Source organism: Chiloscyllium plagiosum, chromosome 6 (assembly GCF_004010195.1).
Source record: "Chiloscyllium plagiosum isolate BGI_BamShark_2017 chromosome 6, ASM401019v2, whole genome shotgun sequence".
Lineage (NCBI taxonomy): Eukaryota > Metazoa > Chordata > Chondrichthyes > Orectolobiformes > Hemiscylliidae > Chiloscyllium > Chiloscyllium plagiosum.
The window spans coordinates 62291282-62310289 of record NC_057715.1 but is presented as its reverse complement, the minus strand read 5'-3'; the positions used below and the strand labels follow the sequence as shown (position 1 = coordinate 62310289).

Genomic DNA, 19008 nt, shown 5'->3' with positions numbered 1-19008 from the left:
GCATGGCATTTTGTATATGGCGTTCTTTCTGCTGGTTGTTGGTACCGGGTCCTTTAAATTCATCAGGAGCTGTTTCACTGTAGTGGTGGGTTTGTGGGCAACCATGATGCCAAGGGGCTGGAGTCGTCTGGTTGTCATCTCTGAGATGTCTTTAATGTAAGGCAGGGTGGCTAGAGTCTCTGGGCGTGATGTGTCTTCTGTTTAGGTCTGTTGTGTAAGAATCGGCGGACTGCACTTATCGGGTACCCATTGTTTCTGACAATGTTGTATAATGTTTTTCCTTGGCTTCTCATAGTTCCTGGGTGCTGCATGTGTTGTGGACAAATGGACAGGAAACTAACCACCAGGATACATAAACATCAACTAGCCACCAAAAGACATGACCAACTATCACTAGTATCCATACAGACAGACAAGAGGGACACCTGTTTGACTGGGACAATACATCCATCCTGGGACAGGCTAAACAAAACCACACAAAGGAACTCCTAGAGGCCTAGCATTCAAACCGTAACTCTATTAACAAACATATTGATTTGAACCCCATTTCAGAAAACTCTCAGAAAAAGAAGTGAAAGTGATATCACACACCGTAACAGACCAAGACACATAAATAGCAAGCGAGACAGAACACCAGCGCTTCCTTGGAAGCTCACTGATGATGTTACCTAGATGGTGATGAAATATCTGAGAACAAATCTAACAGCTCAGTGAGCAAACTTACAACCTGATCCACACCCTGATCTACAAATCTTCTCAAGCAAGCAAGAATTCGCTGAATTTTTAATCCTTTGTTGAAAAGATAATTTAACGACAGATTCAAATATTTCATAGTTTACTTAATTAGAAAACAAATTAACACATTATACCTCTTTATTTCGAGATTTTTTTTACCTTACCTTATAAGTGTAATAGTAGAATCCCTACTTAGAATCTCTACAGTGTAGAAACTGGTCTTTCGGCCCAACAAGTCCTCTGAAGAGTAACCCACCCAGACCCATTCCCTCTGACCTATATTTAATCTTGATCTAACCTACACATCCCTGAACACTATGGGCAATTTAGCATGGCCAACTCACGAAACCTGCACATCTTTGAATTGTGGGAGGAGACCAGAGCACCCGGAGGAAACCCACACAGACATGAGGAGAATGTGCAAACTCCACACAGACAGTTGCCTGAGGCTGGAATCGAACCCGGGTTCATGGCGCTGAGCCACTATGCCAGTCAGGAGTTCCTGTTATTCTCAGTTGACTTGGACTTGGTGCTGTCTAAACAATTTTTAAAAACATTTTGTGTTGAAATTTTGAGAGCAATATCAACTCATTAATCATTTGATTAACACAAATGAATTAAAAATTCAAAGTATGCTTGATCAGTCATCTTTAACAGATTTGACATTATATACAAGCTGCTTTTTCAGCTGTAATATTACTTAATGAAAACTATATATCTTAATTTTATAAGACCTTCAAACAAGTCTAAGAATTTCTTGTTTGAAGAGTTTTAAAAAACATTTTGTAGCTGTGGGCAATCTTCTGTGCACCTGTGGAAGTGGTTGGAACCACGCTAAGGACCTCACCATTGAAAACTTGCAATTAAAATTATGAATTGCTTTACTTCAAGAAGGAAAGTTGCAAATTAAAGTTTGGTGAACGTTAAAATCTAATTACATCAGGTCCCTATAGATGGCTGAGAGAATGTTGCTTAATTCACAAATACGGACTGGTAAGACATTCAGCAGAAATTCTGCCTATGAGCACCCATGGAAATCTCAAATGCCAACCAGCTGGTACTCAGATCTAGAAATCGCAGCATCAACCTAATACTGAGATAATGTGCTGGTGCTGAATCTTCCCTGGTTTAGTAATCTGCTGAGCAACACCAAGAATGGACTAAATAACAATCTGAGAGGTTTCAATGGTGTTGCTTGCTGTTCGATTTCATTGTCATTACCAGAGGGATTGTTCCCACCTATGTGTATTCATTAGAGTAGTAAATCCAGTGAAAGAAATGAAATTACAAATACACTCCTTTCCTACTTTCTGAAGGTAAACTGACGTCATTCAATCTGTGTGTATGTTGATTATCCACCCCAAAATCTACTTATCTATTTGATATAAACAATATATAAATATTTACTCATAAAATGTGGTCCATCCATTTTCATTACTTTTAGTTGCCATGAGACCAGTATTGCCATGGTATGTCATCATAGCCAGTTCATGACCCTGGGTAGACACACTTTTCAAAGCACTGTTGGTTCCAATAGTCAGCCAGTAAGGTGGTCCATCTTGCACATCAAGCCAGAGTGGCATTCCTGTGGCATCCCGTCGAATATGTAAAAAGTTTCCATTATTGTCTTTGATTGTGCTAATGTCTCCATTCTCAGTATATGTGATATTGTAAAGATAGTCTCCGGTGATAAGGCTCTGGGTATACAGATGGCTACCATTCAGGGCAAATAAATACAATTCTTGATCAATGGTTGAAGCAACTTCATAGAGATTCTGAGAATTAAGAAAAGGTCTGTTTTTCCGAACAAATCTAATACGGATGTTTCCAAGATCAGCTATGTACAGGTCGCCCTCAGGGCATACTGCGAGTGATGAGGGGGCATTTAATCTGGCATCCTTTGCATATCCATCATCACCTGAGTAACATTCACAGTTCGCATCATTTTTACAGTCACAACCAGTTGGTGCTCCAGCGACGAGAGATATTTCACCATTTGTTGTGACTTGGCGCACACGGTTAATTTTCTTCTCATCTGTTTCTGCTATGTACAAGATCCCATTATGGGAAATAGAAATGGCACTAGCTGACTCCAGGGTTGAATGCACTGCCACCTTGCTAAGCAAGAAATGATCAATTCCAGGCACTTGACAGTGCATTGGGCGGCCAGCCACAATGCGCACTTGGTGATTTTCTGAAATCTGAAGTACCACATTGTTGTCCAACACATAAAGTGAATTATCCATGGGATTCACTGCCAGATCAGTGGGCCATTCCAGACGTACCTGAGGGCACAATGGTACAAAATCAATAGTAGTTATTAATATTTGATTTCAGTCTGAGAAACAATAGTAAAACATGCTGTGATGCTGCTGAAATTTCTCATTCTTTCTCCTTTCAATGATACATGACTACCCAATTTGTTTTGTAAGATCCTTTTGAATGTTTAACTTTTCAAGCATTGACTTAATGACTAAGATACTTACTTAGCATTCCTGATTTGTTTTAAACAACTAAATATATCAGTTAAAATGGAAAAATATTGTCATTTATGCACGAGATCAGCAAAATTTAAAAAATCTCTTCCCTTTGCTCCTCAAACACACATACAAAATGACACCTGGATATTCTCTCATGAAATCAATAATCTGTAAACAGGAAAATAAATTTTATTTCATCCACACTGTAAATCTTAGTTTTCCCATAAACAATGGAACAGCTTGAACGACTTCTCCTTTTGGCAGTCTGCAGCTACGGCTGGCAGGAAAATTCCTATTTATTTGAACCAGCATTTCATGTGACTGATACAACTCCTGAAATAGCTTAAGTGAGGCTATCCTTCAATGCTTAATTTTTCACACTTGTTGAAGAAACTAAATTAAATAAATTAAATAACAGTTCCGAAATGTATGTGAAAAATTTGAAAACCACACTAAATTATGCTTTTTATAATGTATTTTCTCTGTCTACAAAAGGAATTTGTGCAAAGATAATGTGAAATGAGCTCCACTATATTACATTCCTTCTAACTTGGAAATAGGCACCATAATAATGCAATATTATGAAGTAATATTCATAATTTGCCATTTTGGAGATATGGGTTGAGCACAAACAGGAATGGTTGTTGCAGGTTCTGGGATTTACATATTTCAGTAAGAACAGAGAATATGGTAAAGGTTGTGGGCGGTGGGTGGCATTGTTAGTCAAGGACAGTATTACGGTGGCAGAAAGGATGTTTGAGGGCTTGTCTACTGTGGTAGTATGGTCTGAAGTTTGAAAAAGGAACAGAGAGGCCACCCTGCTGGGAGTTTTCAATAGGCCTCTGATTAGTTCCAGAGAAGTAGAGGAAAGGATAGCAAAGATGATTCTGGATGGGAGTGAGAGTAACAGAGTTGTTGTTATGGAGGACTTTAACTTTCCAAATATTATAGTTTGAGTATACTATAGTTGAGTACTTTAGATGGGTCAGTTTTTGTCCAATGCATGCAGAAGAGCTTCCTGACACAGTATGTAGATAAGCAAACAAGGGGCGAGGCCACACTGGATTTGGTACTGGGTAATGAACCTGGCTGGGTGTTAGATTTGGAGGTAGGTGAGCACTTTGGTGATAGTGACCACAATTTGGTTATGTTTACTTTAGCGATGGAAAGGATAGGTACATACTGTAGGGCAAACGTTATTGCTGGGGGAAAGGCAATTATGATGCAATTAGGCAAGATTTAGGATGCAGAAGATGGGGAAGGAAACAATTGAAATGTGGAGTTTATTCAAGGAACAGGTACTGTGTGTCCTTGATAAGCACATATCTGTCAGTCAGGGAGGAAGTGGTCGAGCGAGAGCTGTAGTTTACGAAAGCATTTGAATCTCTTGTCAAGAGGAAAAAGAAGGCTTATGTTAGGATGAGACGTGAAGGCTCAATTTGTCAGGAAAGACCTAAAGAGAGCTAAGAAGAGCCAGGAGGGGACATGAGAAGTCGTTGGCAGACAGGATCAAAGAAAACCCGAAGCTTTCAATAGGTATATCAAAAATAAAAGAATTCCTGACGAGAGAAAGATTTGGGCCAAACATAGTAGTGGAAAGTTGTGCCTAGAGTTCGAGGAGATAGGGGAAGCACTCAGTATTTGTGCTGGAAAAGGACAATGTTGTCGAGGAGAATACGGAGATACAGATTACAAGACTAGATGGGATTGAGGTTCACAGGGATGAGGTGTTAGCAATTCTGGAATGTGTGAAAATAGATGAGCCCCTTAGGCTGGATGGGATTTATCCTAGCAAACTCTGGGAAGCCAGGGAGAAGATTGCCGAGCCTTTGGCTTTGATCTTTATGCCGTCATTGTCTACACAAATAGTAGCAGAAGACTGGAGGATAGCAAATGTTGTTCCCGTGTTCAAGATGGGGAGTAGAGATAACCCTGGTAATTATAGACCAGTGAGCCTTACTTCAGTTGTGGGAAAAGTGTTGGAAAGGGTGATAAGAGATAGGATTTATAATCATCGAGAAAGGAATAAGTTGATTAGGGATAATCAACATGGTTTTCTGAAGGGTATGTCATGCCTCACAAACCTTATTGAGTTCTTTGAGATGGTGACTAAACAGGTGGATGAAGGTAAAGCTGTTGATGTGGTCGACATGGATTTCAGTAAGACGTTTGATTCAGGTTCCCTATTGCACAAAATACGGAGGCATGGAATTGAGGGTGATTTAGCGGTTTGGATCAGAAATTGGCTAGCTGAAAGAAGACAGAGGGTGGTGGTTGATGGAAAATGTTCATCCTGGAATTCAGTTAATAGTGGTGTACCACAAGGATCTGTTTTGGGCCACTGCTGTTTGTCATTTTCATAAGTGACCGAGGTGAAGGTGTTGAAGGATGGGTTAGCAAATTTGCGGATGACACTAAGGTTGGTAGAGTTGTGGATAGAGTTGAAGGATGTTGCATGTTACAGAGAGACATAGATAAGCTGCAGAGCTGGACTAAGAGGTAACAAATGGAGTTTAATGTGGAAAAGTGTTAGGTGATTCACTTTGGAAGGAGCAACAGGAATAAAGAGTACTGGGCTAATGGTAAGATTCTTGGCAGTGTATACGAACAGAGAGATTTTGGTGTTCATGATCAACATCCCTGAAAGTTGCCATCCATGTTGATAAGGTTTTTCAGAAAGCATATGGTGTGTTAGCTTTTATTGGTAAACGGATTGCGTTTTGGAGTTGCGAGGTCATGCTGCAGCTGTACAAAACTCTGGTGCAACCGTACCTGGAGTGTTGCGTACAGTACTGGCCATCACATTGTAGGAAGGATGTGGAAGCTTTGGGAAGGATGCAGAGATTTACTAGGATTTGCTTGGTGTGGAGGGAAGGTCTTACAAGGAAAGGCTGAGGGAATGTGGAGTTTGCACATTCTCCCAGTGTCTGCGTGGGTTTCCTCCGGGTGCTCCGGTTTCCTCCCACATTCCAAAGATGTGCAGGTCAGGTGAATTGGCCATGCTAAATTGCCCGTAGTGTTAGGTAAAAAGGGGTACATGTAGGGGTATGGGTGGGTTGTGGTTTGGCGGGTCGGTGTGGACTTGTTGGGCCGAAGGGCCTGCTTCCACACTGTAAGTAATCTAATCTAATCTAATCTCTTCCGACTTGAGGCTGTCTTCATTCAAGAGAAGAAGGTTTAGAGGTGATTTAACTGAGTTAACTAAGATAATCAGAGGGTTAGATAGGATGGACAGTGAGAGCCTTTTTCCTTGAATGGTGATGGCTAGCATGAGGGGACATCGCTTTAAATTGAGGGTGATAGATATAGGACAGATGTCAGAGGTAGTTTCTTTACTCAGAGAGCAGTAGGGACATGGAATGCACTGCCTGCAACAGTTGCAGACTTGCCAACTTTAAGGGCATTTAAATGGTCATTGGATAAACATATGGATGAAAATGGTATAGTGTCGGATAGATAGGCTTCAGATTGGTTCCACAGGTCAGTGCAACATCAAGGACCGAAGGGCCTGTACTATGCTGTGATGTTCTCTGTTCTATCTACAACAGCATCAGATAGTATATCTTATTTTTCAATAACTTGTGATTTAAAAAATTGTTTTAAAAACAAATTGCCTTCAAAAATTTCATGGCATGTATTGCATTGAAATATAACTGAAAGGTTTTTCTTTCTTCCAAATTATAAATTAATATTCTTGCTCCTTCTTAACATGGCAAAGGGCCCAATTTTACTTTTTTTTAGTGTTGGATTTCTATTACAAAATTACCAACTTTTTCATAGCCATTGTGATTATCTTGCCATTTTAATTTTTAAGTGTATCAGTTAATTATGCTGAAGTGAGGAACAAGTGAAATGTCCTTAATTTGAAAGGATTTTAAAAGCAGATCCTAGACCGCGCTAAAGACTCATAGTGGCTCATTGGAAAGTACATTGTCAAGCATGGAACAACGGGTAAACTATAACTTGTCTTACTGTTCCCAACCAGAGAGAGATCAGTCAGGGTACACAATTTGTTTTGCTATTAAATGACTGTTATTGAAAGTTGAGATTGTGTTGTCATGAATTATTGTCAAAATTGGGCTTTACAATAAAGTATCAACAGAAAATTGAAAGCTGGATTAGTGGTGCTGGAAGAGCACAGCAGTTCAGGCAGCATCCGAGGAGCAGTAAAATCGACGTTTTGGGCAAAAGCCCTTCATCAGGAGTTTTTACCTAGAAAATTGAAAGCCACCAGTTACTGCATAGGCTCCTCAAAAAATAACTTGGGTCACGTACAGGAGTGAATGAGTGAAAAGCAACAAAAAGTGATCCCAGGAGGAGAGGACATTAAATTTTAAAATTCTTTAAATAATTTAAAATATATTTAATTCATCAAATCTCCTTTTAAAGTTTGCACGTGTTTTTAAAATTAGCATGCAATTTTAATAGTACAGAAATGATACAACAATCTTGCCACAAATTCCAGAGAGGATATTTTGATCCTTTCAATACTCGCTTTTCAGCCAAAATAATAGTTGTAAGAATGCATTTTCATAGATAACGTTCTGCATTCTTGCTGCTTGATTTCATTTTGATGTATGTATGGAAATAGGCAGCCAACACTCAATCAGGGAAGCAGGCAGAAGCGTCATAACTATGTGAAAAAGGAAGGATCATGCTGTCTTGGAGATATATCACTCTTCCTTCAGTGTCAAAATCCTCATTCAATATTATTCAATTATAATTATTCAAGAGATACTTAAGAAATTTATTTTATCAGATCTCAACATTGATCCTGAGGTCAACCTATATTGGGTGAGTTGGCATGGAAGGGATTAGGGCAAATGGTAGAGTATGGGAGCGCAAGAATTGATTATGAGTTGGCAAGAATTGTCACTAAGTTGGCATAAGGGCTCTTAAGGACAAAGAGATGGGTTGATCATAAGTTGGCATAGAGGATCTGGAGCAATGGCAATGGGTATAGGGGCACAAATTGGGCAGCATGGTGGCACAATGATTAGAACTGCTGCCTCACAGCGCCAGAAACCCAGGTTCAATTCCCGTCTCAGGCAACTGTCTGTGTGGAGCTTGCACATTCCTTCCACAGTCCAAAAATGTGCAGGTTAGGTGAGTTGGCCATGCTATATTGCCTGTAGTGTTAGGTGAAGGGGTAAATGTAGGGGAATGGGTCTGGGTGGGTTGCTCTTCGGAGGGTCGGTTTGGACTTGTTGGGCTGAAGGGCCTGTTTCCACACTGTAAGTAATCTAAGTAAATTGGAATAGAGTATATGAAAGGCATAGGGCACAGGGGCATATATAATCACGTAGAAGATGAAGAGTCATGCATGTGGGTAGAGGGCAGGATATGGAATAGGGTGGAATGAATGGAATTGTGTGGGGGATGTGGGATTGAGGGAAGGGCTGATTTTTAAAAAAAACTTTCACACAGTGCTGGAGCACAAAAGCAGGACTTCTGCTCAGTCCAGCGCCACACTCAACAGCGGAGTTTTTGAGGTTTCTTGTGTTTATTCCCAGAGAACCTGGCCCCTCAAAACAAACATTTGAACTTTGAGGCACCTTCTCCCAGGTCAGGCTTGTGGAATCATCAAATGCTTAATCAGAGTAAATATGCAGGCAATAGTCAGTGTTGAAATGCTAAATGACATAGTGCTTCTGTCTTTACCAAATTAGAAACTGGCAACATTGCCAAGTTGAAAACGTGGGTGTTGGGCAACTGAGCAGAGTAATGATAAATAAAGAACAGATGCTAAAAAGACCAGCAGCACTCCAGGTAGAGACGTCCCCAGGCCTGGATGGGCTGCAATCTAGATTGCTGAGAGAAGTAAGGGAGCAAATTGCAGAGCCATTGACAGAAATGTTCCAGGCCTTTTGAATGCAGGATTAGTCCCAGGGGACTAGAGGATTGTAAATATGTCGCTGTGGTTTCATAAAGGGACAAAGGATAACACAGGAAATTAAAGACCTGTTAGCTTGACATCAATACTGGGCATACTGATGGAGGCCATTATATAGGATAAAGTAAATATGTACTTCGAGAAAAATAAGTTTAACTGGACAGTCAACATGGCTTTATCAAGGGCATGTCATGTCTGACAAATTTAATGGAGTTCTTTGATGAGGTGGACACAGGCAGTGGATGAGGTAGTGCTTGTGGATGTTATATATTTGGACTTTCACAAAGCATGTGATATGGTGCGACTTGGCAGGTCAGTTAGCAGATTAGAATTGTTTGGGATTGCTGCTTGGTAGAATGATTATAAGTTGGTTAATATGGGCTGAGTGATGGCAGGTGTAACTAGATTGGGTTGGGATATCTGGTCGGCATGGATGGGTTGGATCGAAGGGTCTGTTTCCATGCTGTACATCTCTGTAACTCTATAAAAGATAGGAAACAGAGGGTAAGTATAGATGGGCATTTCTTAGATTGGAGATGAGTTGAAAGTGATGTTCCCCAGGGATCGGTGTTGGGACCCTTGCTTTTTCCGATTTATATAAATGATTGAAGATGGACATTCAGAGTAAAATCTCTAAATTTTAGCTAAGGTAGAGACAGTACTGAGGGTGACATCGAGCGACTTCAGAGGGACACTGACAAGCTGGCCAAATTGGCAGACACCTGGCAGTTGAATTTCAATGAGAGAAATGTGAGGTATTAGATTTTGGTAGAAGAAACATAGAGAGAAATTGGACCCTCAATGATACAACTTTGAGGTGAGTACAGGAGCAATAGGGTAGGAGAGTGGGCACCTTTTAAGGAAGAATGTTAAAGCCCTGGACAGAATTCAAAGGAGATTTACTAGAATGATACTAAGAATTAGGGATTTTAGATGCAAGGAAAGTTTATAGAAATTGGGCGTATTCTCCTTGGAGCAGAGAAGATTAAGAGGTGACCGTATTCAAAATTACAAACAATTTTGACAGGGTAAAGAAAGATATTTTATTTCTACTGGTTGGTACGTCAGTCACTAGGGGTCACAATTTCAAGATTGTCAGCAAGAAATCTAGGAGGAAGATGAGAAGCTGGTAGTCTGGTGGACACAGATTCCATATGAAACCTTAAAAGAGAGCTGATATATATTTGAAAGTGACGAATTTAAAGGGCTATGGAGTGATGCAGTGGAGAGAGCTGATACAGCTGAAAGGTTAATGACAAAGTGACCTTCGTGACAAAGAATACCCTGAGCAGCTTGCACTTATTTGGAGAGGGCAGGGAGAGTAATCTAAAAAGATGCACTGCAATCAAGAAGGAAGCCAGGGATTATCATTGCATTCCTGGAATAGTGAGCAGTAGATTAGATTAGATTACTTACATTGTGGAAACAGGCCCTTCGGCCCAACAAGTCCACACTGACCTGCCGAAGTACAACCAACCCAGACCCATTCCCCTGCATTTACCCCTTCACCTAACACTATGGGCAATTTAGCATGGCCAATTCACCTAACCTGCACATTTTTTGGATTGTGGGAGGAAACCGGAGCACCCGGAGGAAACCCACGCAGACACGGGGAGAATGTGCAAACTCCACACAGAGAGTCACCTGAGGCGGGAATCGAATCACGTCTCTGGCGCTGTGAGACAGCAGTGTTAACCACTGTGCCACCGTGCCACCCAAGTAATGGCAGATATGACAAGTTCCACTAGTGCTTTCGGTAGTCCCACCAGATTTTGGCAGTGGATGGCTAGTGGGAGTAGTCAAGGTGAGACAAAGAGTGATAGAGAGAGAGTAATGGTTTTAATAGGCCTTTTCAGAGGTGTCGTTACACCTCTCTGGAGCAGGTGGGACTTGAAGCCAGGTCTGCTGACCCAGAGGTTGGGACACCATCATCCCTTAGTAACGGTTTTGTAGGGAATTTGGACATCAAAGTCAGAGGAGAGAGTGTGGTTGAGTAAATCAGTGGCTACAAAAATGTTGTTGTTAGAAAAGGAATGCAAAAGGTTAGACAGTTGGGATTTTGAAAGTGAATTGAGGGATTGTATCTGTTCCTGTTAGAAACCAAGTACACTTGATATGAATTGTTTTTAGGTGAATATTATGCCAGCAAATCAATTTATGATACTTTTATTTCTTTCCACTAATGATTTCTGCTATACCTCTTATAATTTTATGACATAAATGTTCACAAAGTTCACTTCATTTAAAAGTGGTTCGTTGTTAGCATAAGCAAATGCATCTCCACTTCAAATAAAATTAGCTAGTTAAAGTAACTTATGTAAAATGAATTAATTTTAAAAATCATCACCTCAAACCAGTGGTTAGACAAAATTATGACCTTATCTATGATGCAGAAAGACATACATATCCATTGGACAGTTTGGGATAAGCTTTCTTCAAGGTTTTTGCTGGGAATCTGCTGTAACTTTAGCACATGATTGTCGCCAGAGATATAGTGGCAACATTCATTTATGCTGTTTCTCTGGCATTTACAATGAAGTTATGTTGGACAAATAAGATAAATTAGAAACTCGTACCTATGCTTCAGCTAATTTTCCCTACACCTTCAATTTGCGCACCAAATTAAAAAAAATGATAAATGAGTTACTTTTTTCTGAAAGATTACAAGTATGACAAGCATATTACCTGGGAAATATCCATCACTGAGTCGCAACTAAGAGGCCTTGCTGAGGTTAGGTCATTGGAACCAATCACAGAGGAGATGATTCCATTCTGATCAATCCGGCGAATCATTGTTCCATCGACGAAATATATCAAACCAAATTTGTCAACAGCAATACCTGGAGAAGGAAAACAATGAACAGTACAATACAACTGTCAAAATATGATTTGTGTTCACTCCATATCCATGTTTTCTGTTGATGGAGCCACAAACTTTCAACTATAATGGGGACATCAGGGATCCTCAAAATCATCATGTTTCTATTTGTATTAGTAGCAGTTTAACTTAGTTGATAAATGTCTCACCAAAGCATTTTCTGCAGTGATAGAAAACGCTGAAAATACTCAGCAGGTCATGGAGCATTTGTGGAAAGAGAAATATGGGCTAACATTTTGATTCCTTGATCGTTTACCAGAGATTATGATGAAAGTTTATTGACCTAAAATATTAATTTGGTTTCTCTCTCCCAGATGCGCCAGACCCACTGAATATTTCCAGCATTTAAAGTATTTTGCTCTGGTCTTCTGCAGTGATCCTTCTACTTCTCTGAGGTATGTGTTCTCACAGAACATATTTATATATGTTGAAGGTTTCCCCATACAAAAATACTTGGAAACCACATAACAAGTAAAAACCAAGAGGATGTTTAAAAAACACATATGTTTTATATCTTATAACTTTAGTATAAAAGTATCTGTTTGAAATTTCTGATATATATAGATAATGAGAAGGCTCACTCACCACATGTAATTTGCCTCATGACAGTAGCAAGAGTCGAACAGTGTGGTGCAGGAAAAGCACAGCCGGTCAGGCAGCATCCGAGGAGCAGGAGAATTGACATTTCGAGTATAAGCCCTTCATTTGGGGTGGCACGGTGGCTCAGTGGTTAGCACTGCTGCCTCACAGTGCCAGGAACACAGGTTCAATCCCAGCCTCAGGCGACTATATGTGCAGAGTTTGCACATTCTCCCCGTGTCTGCATGGGTTTCCTCTGTGTGCTCCATTTCCTCCCACAATCCAAAGATGTGCAGATTAGGTGAATTGGCCATGCTAAATTGCCCATAGTGTTCAGAGATGTGTAGGTTAGGTGCATTAGTCAGGGGTAAGTATAGGATAATAGGGTAAGGGAATGGGCCTGGGAGGATTATTCTTCAGAGGGTCAATGTGGATTTGTTGGGCCAAAGGGCCTGTTTCCACACTGTAGAGATTCTATGATTCTATAATCAGGGATTCCTGATGAAGGGCCTATGCTCAAAACGTTGACTCTTCTGCTCCGCGGATGTTGCCTGACCGGCTGTGCTTTTCCAGCACCACACTCTTTCACTCTGATCTCTAGCGTCTGCAGTCCTCACTTGTCAATTTAAGTGAATCCCAACACTAAAAATTATGAAATGAAGCCTGTCTGTGTCAATGAATATTGAAAAAATCTGTTCCATTACTTACACAAATGTTTAACATTACCTCAACGGCTATATTTATGTCATTATTGTTAGTTGGTTGCTTTCCACAACTTACAATTATCCCATAATGGTGGTTGGAGGATGGTGTATAAATTCAAAGTTTAATTGACAACTCAAGTTATTTCAAGGATTGCTATCATTGCTGTAGGTTTGTGAGTATATGTTTATTTTCATATGGGCTGATGGGCTTTTAAAGCATTGAATGGACGTTCATGAATGGGCATGATTGTTTGCTTTAATGAAAGCTGTAATAGATATTCAGATTTTTTCACGCAGAGGGTGGTGCATTTATGGACTGAGCTGCCAGAGGAAGTAGTGGAGGGTGGTACCATTACAGCATTTAAAAGGCATCTGGATGGGTATATGAATAAGAGGGGTTTAAAGGGATATGGTCCAAGTTCTGGCAAATGGGACTGGATCAGGTTAGAATATCTGGGTGGCATGGACGAGTTGGACCGAGGGTCTGTTTCCGTGTTGTATATCTCTATGACAGCAGCAACTCAACCAACGTACTTAATAGCTATGGAAGGCAACAGACCACAGATAGGATTTCAAATGAATACTGGAGATGACATCAGTATGGGTTTAGTAGCAAAATAACAGTGTGACATGTTGGTAGTTAATCACCATATTTATCTTTATAATGCTCAATCCCATTCTTCAACAAATTGTTATTGAGTTCTTCTTTGATGGAATTAGTTGACATTGTATTCATACTTTGCTGTGTGAAGTGAAATAAAAGTCTACTAATTGGTTATCTATCCAGGTTTGTTCCTTTCATATTCTAATTTTGTGAAGAGTTTGATAGTTGGAAAATATCTGTGAGACTCATTATTTTAAAGTAATTTAGATGTTTAGAGCTGAATTGTATGAGGCACCAGTTTCTCTGTGCCTGACACATGCAGGGTAACACTTCAGGATGGTGAGAGGAGAGATCACTAGCTGCACCACAGCCATTTAATTATCAATAAGACAGGGACTCTGCCCCTCAGTGACAGTCCCACCAATCAGAAGCCATCAGCTTGCCTGGACTTCTGGATTTGGTTAAGTGAGGGGTCCTTAGGTACCAAGCTCTGGGCCTCAGCTTGAGAGGAAAGGTGAGGTGGGTGGCAGGCTGGGTCTTGAGAGGCCATGAACACAAAGGAACCAGTGGGACTTAGGAGGGCGACAGTGATGGACCCATGGAGCCAGTTAATGAGAGACTCTCTGCCCACTAACAATCCAACTGCTTAGTGTGGGCCTCTTCATCTGCTGGTGAAAACCTGAGAATGATTGGTGAGGCACTTCAGTGGGTGTTATTTGATGTCACCCTCTCCAATGATAAAATTGCAGTGAGGATAGGGCAAGGGGTGTAGGTTATTTGTTGAATATAAAGAGACTTCACCTTCAAACCCAACGGCGGGGAGTGAAATAAATTCAAGCCTATTTCTTCCAACTTTTTCAAATGATGCTGCCTTTCCATTGCTTACATTCTAGGTTTTCATCAATCTTATTACTGTCTCCTGAACTTTACCAATACTTAAATGTTATTTTTGACTGCACTAAATGATTGCACCAAAATGCATATTATTGATGATCTCCTGGGCATCTGCAAACTTAGTCATTCAGTCTGTGTAAAATTATAAGAAAGTAATCATAGCCACCTTAGTCACCTAATATTAAAAATAAGCTCTATTTGGATAGGAAGCTCTACAGAATTGAGACAAGTGAGAAGTGATCACTTTGAAATATGTAGGATTCCGAAGGGGCTTGATAGGGCAAATGCTGAGTGGATGTTTACCCTCATGGGAAGAGTCTAGGACCAAAGGGTATTGTCTCAGAATAAATGGGCACCAATTTAAGACTGAGATGAAGATGAATTTCTTATTTCAGAGGGTTGTGAGCCTTTGGAATTCCTTGTCACAGAGATGTGTGGGGGGTGAAGAGTTCTTGCGTATATTTAAGGCTGAGATAGATTGATTCTTGATCAGCAGGGGAATCAAGGGCTATGGGGAAAGGGCAGGAAAGTGGATGTGTGGAATATCACATCAGCCATGAACAGGAGCGTCCTGTTCCTATTTCTTATGGTTTTAATGTATATCAATAAGCACATGTATACTGAGCTATCTGCTAATATGTAAAGTATGAGTAGGGTGGCACGGTGGCTCAGTGGTTAGCACTGCTGCCTCATAGCAGCAGGGTCCCAGGTTTGCTTCCAGCCTTGGGTGACTGTGTGTGGAGTTTGCACATTCTCCCCGTGTCTGTGTGGGTTTCCTTCGGGTGTTCCAGTTTCCTCCCACAGTCCAAAGATGTGCAGGTCAGGTGAATTGGTGGAGCTGGAAAAGCACAGCAGTTCAGACAGCATCCGAGGAGCAGTAAAATCGACGTTTCGGGCAAAAGCCTTCATCAGGAATACAGGCAGAGTGCCTGAAGGGTGGAGAGATAAATGAGAGGAGGGTGGGGGTGGGGAGAAAGTAGCATAGAGTACAATAGGTGAGTGAGGCTGGGGATGAAGATGATAGGTCAGGGAGGAAGGTGGGGGAAGGTAGGTAACTTCATATGAAGTGAGCCACATTGGCTGTGCTTTGTACTCTGTGTTGACGATTACTCTTGGAACGATTGCATTACTGCAATCTGAGAAATAAAATAGAATTATAGAATCCCTACAGTGTGGAAGCAGGTCATTTGATCCATTGAGTCCACACTGATCCACCGAACAGCGTCCCACCCACATACAACAACCACCACCAACCCCCCCCCACAACCTTATATACCTGTACCCCTGCATTTCCCATGGCTAATCCACATAGCCTGCACATCCCTAGACACTATGGATAATTTAGCATGGCTAACCCACCTGCACATCTTTGGACTGTGAGAGGAAACTGGAGCACCCAGAGGAAACTCTTGCAAACATGGGGAGAATGTGCACATTCCACACAACCAGTCATTCAGGGTAGAATCTTCAGAACTGATGTGCCCTTGCTGGGATTTCTACAGGCTCCATTGTACACTTTTAGTATATTTGCAACACAAACATAAGAATATCTACTCAGTTTTCAGCTGCCGAAGATAAAGTTGTCGTGATTAATTGGATAAAGAATTTACCTCTTGGACTGGACAAAGTGGCCTCAGTTGCTTTTCCACCATCACCACATCGAGCTTCATCAAATGGAAGGCATTGATCTCCTGTTCCAGCCACTACCACAGCATTCTTAGTGGCTTCCTTGACTCCAGTAAGGGATTTTACTTTATAGACACGTCTGCTATTGGTATCAGACAGATACAATGATCCCGACACAGCATCCACAGAGAGGTAGTATTTGTGTGCTGGACTGTTACTAAAAGAGAATAAAAGCAATGTTAAGCTTCAGATAAACTTCCTTTAAATTATTTTAATTTTTTTTGTAAATTTGAATTTTTGCTGTCCCTTCCAATTAGGGCAGGTTGTGCCCTTTAAATTCTTTTAAACTCATTCTGCACAACTCTAATTAACATCTGGTCTTTTATGTATCTTAACCCACTTTACCCAAGGCACTCCCTTGCTGATTGACCCAGACTAGTATTCCACTCTGTTACCTCTGTTGGTTCTTCAGCCCAATAGCTTTAATCAACCACACCCATACACGGTCTAATATCTTTGACTCTGTTTTTGACGATTAGTTGACAGACATAGTGCACTTGTTCCTCACTCTATGTCTTCTGTGGGTCCTTCAGGTCAAGCCTTACAGTTAATTAGTTTTCTCCAATGAACTTAGAGGGGTTTACATGACAGAAGAAGGCTATTTGGCCATTGTGCTTGCACCAGTAAACAAAGATCTGACTACACTCATTCCATTTTCCAGCTTTTTGCCGATAGATGTGGAGGCAATGACAATGCAGATGAATATCCAAGTACTACATAAATGTTGTGGGAGTTTCTTACCCAAGTAACTTTTCAGACCATGAGTTTGAGACTTTACCTATCCTGTGGATGAAAAAAACCCTCAACTCTCCTCTTAACATTCTATCTTTTACATTAAGTCTATGCTCCCTGATTATTGACTCCTCTCTCATTGTAAAAGTGCCTTCCTATCCTCCCTATCAATGTTAGTTACCTTTATCAGATTCCATCTCAACCTTTGCTGCTCCAAGGAAAGCAACTTCAGTGCATCCCACTTCTCCTCACAGCAAACCCTCCAGCCTAGCAGCATCATGCTAAATCTTTATACCCTGTGGTGTGCAAATCACATCCTCCAATAATGTAATCAGAACTGTGTGCTGCACTCTAGTCATGACACAACCACCATTCTATAATGTTCCAGCAGAAACCCCTTGCTCTTGTACTTTATGTGTACCTAATAAAGTACAAATATTACAAATGCCTTTTTACCCACCTTAACTACTAGTCTAGTAACTTGTAAGGATCTGTGGATGTGCATGCACTTCAAGGTCTCTCTGCTTTCTATAGTTTTATTATTTATTGCGCAATCCCTTATCTTGTCAGCCCTTCTTACGTGTATTACCTTGTACCTTTACTTTTGTTGTCTGAAGCCCAGGTCTTTACTTAATTAATATTTCTGATATCAAAACCCCTTTTCATTTGACACCATATTTTTTGTTCAGTTAATTTTATCAACTATTTCTTCAAAATACTGTCTCGCTATTTGTTCTGTTTCTCCTCATTCTGTGTAAAGCGATATTAAAGTCATAAACCCATTTAAAATTAATTTCTTTCTGGGAGTTCTATTTCTAGTTTTGACTGTCACAATCACAACCCACTATCTTTCTGCTTATGCTTTCCCTCTCTTTCATCAACATTGTAAAACATATCTTTTTCCTATTTCTCGCTCATTTCCACCTCTTGATTCTTAAATGTTTTCTCCACTCCCTCCTTAATGTCCTTATTTCACTTTTTGAAATAGTGCATTTGCTCACTTCATCCTCCATGCAATTTCCTCCATCAATCATCAGTTCTATTTCCCAGTCAACTCCACCCCTCCCACTGAACAAACATGTATCATTTAATTGTTTCACCATTCTTCTATCCTTCTAATCCTGCATCACCTTTGTATTTAAAACCATAAGACCATAAGACATAGGAGTGGAAGTAAGGCCATTCGGCCCATCGAGTCCACTCCGCCATTCAATCATGGCTGATGGGCATTTCAACTCCACTTACCCGCATTCTCCCCATAGCCCTTAATTCCTTGTGACATCAAGAATTTATCAATCTCTGCCTTGAAGACATTTAGCGTCCCGGCCTCCACTGCACTCTGCGGCAATGAATTCCACAGGCCCACCACTCTCTGGCTGAAGAAATGTATCCGCATTTCTGTTCTGAATTTACCCCCTCTAATCCTAAGGCTGTGTCCACGGGTCCTAGTCTCCTCACCTAACGGAAACAATTTCCTAGCGTCCACCATCTCCAAGCCACGTATTATCTTGTAAGTTTCTATTAGATCTCCCCTTAACCTCCAAACTCCAATGAGTACAATCCCAGGATCCTCAGCCGTTCCTCACATGTTAGACCTACCATTCCAAGGATCATCCGTGTGAATCTCCGCTGGACACGCTCCAGTACCAGTATGTCCTTCCTGAGGTGTGGGGACCAAAACTGGACACAGTACTCCAAAAGCTTTATCAAGTCTCAGTAGCACAACAGTGCTTTTATACTTCAACCCTCTTGAGATAATTGACAACATTGCATTAGCTTTCTTAATCACGGACTCAACCTGCACGTTTACCTTTAGAGAATCC

The 19008-nt window shown here is 40.8% G+C and overlaps 1 protein-coding gene across 12 annotated transcripts in view; it reads right to left on the bottom strand.

Annotated features, from left to right (window-relative positions):
• Positions 1-19008, bottom strand: part of tenm4 (teneurin transmembrane protein 4) — a 660982-nt gene that overhangs the window by 49664 nt on the left and 592310 nt on the right. For all 12 annotated transcript variants that reach the window (XM_043691653.1, XM_043691652.1, XM_043691657.1 and 9 more), the window contains 3 exons: positions 16378-16610; positions 11794-11948; positions 2143-3020 (listed from right to left, as the gene is read on the bottom strand). In XM_043691653.1, coding sequence (XP_043547588.1) covers positions 2143-3020; positions 11794-11948; positions 16378-16610 — 1266 coding nt within the window. The remainder of the gene's footprint in view (positions 1-2142; positions 3021-11793; positions 11949-16377; positions 16611-19008) is intronic.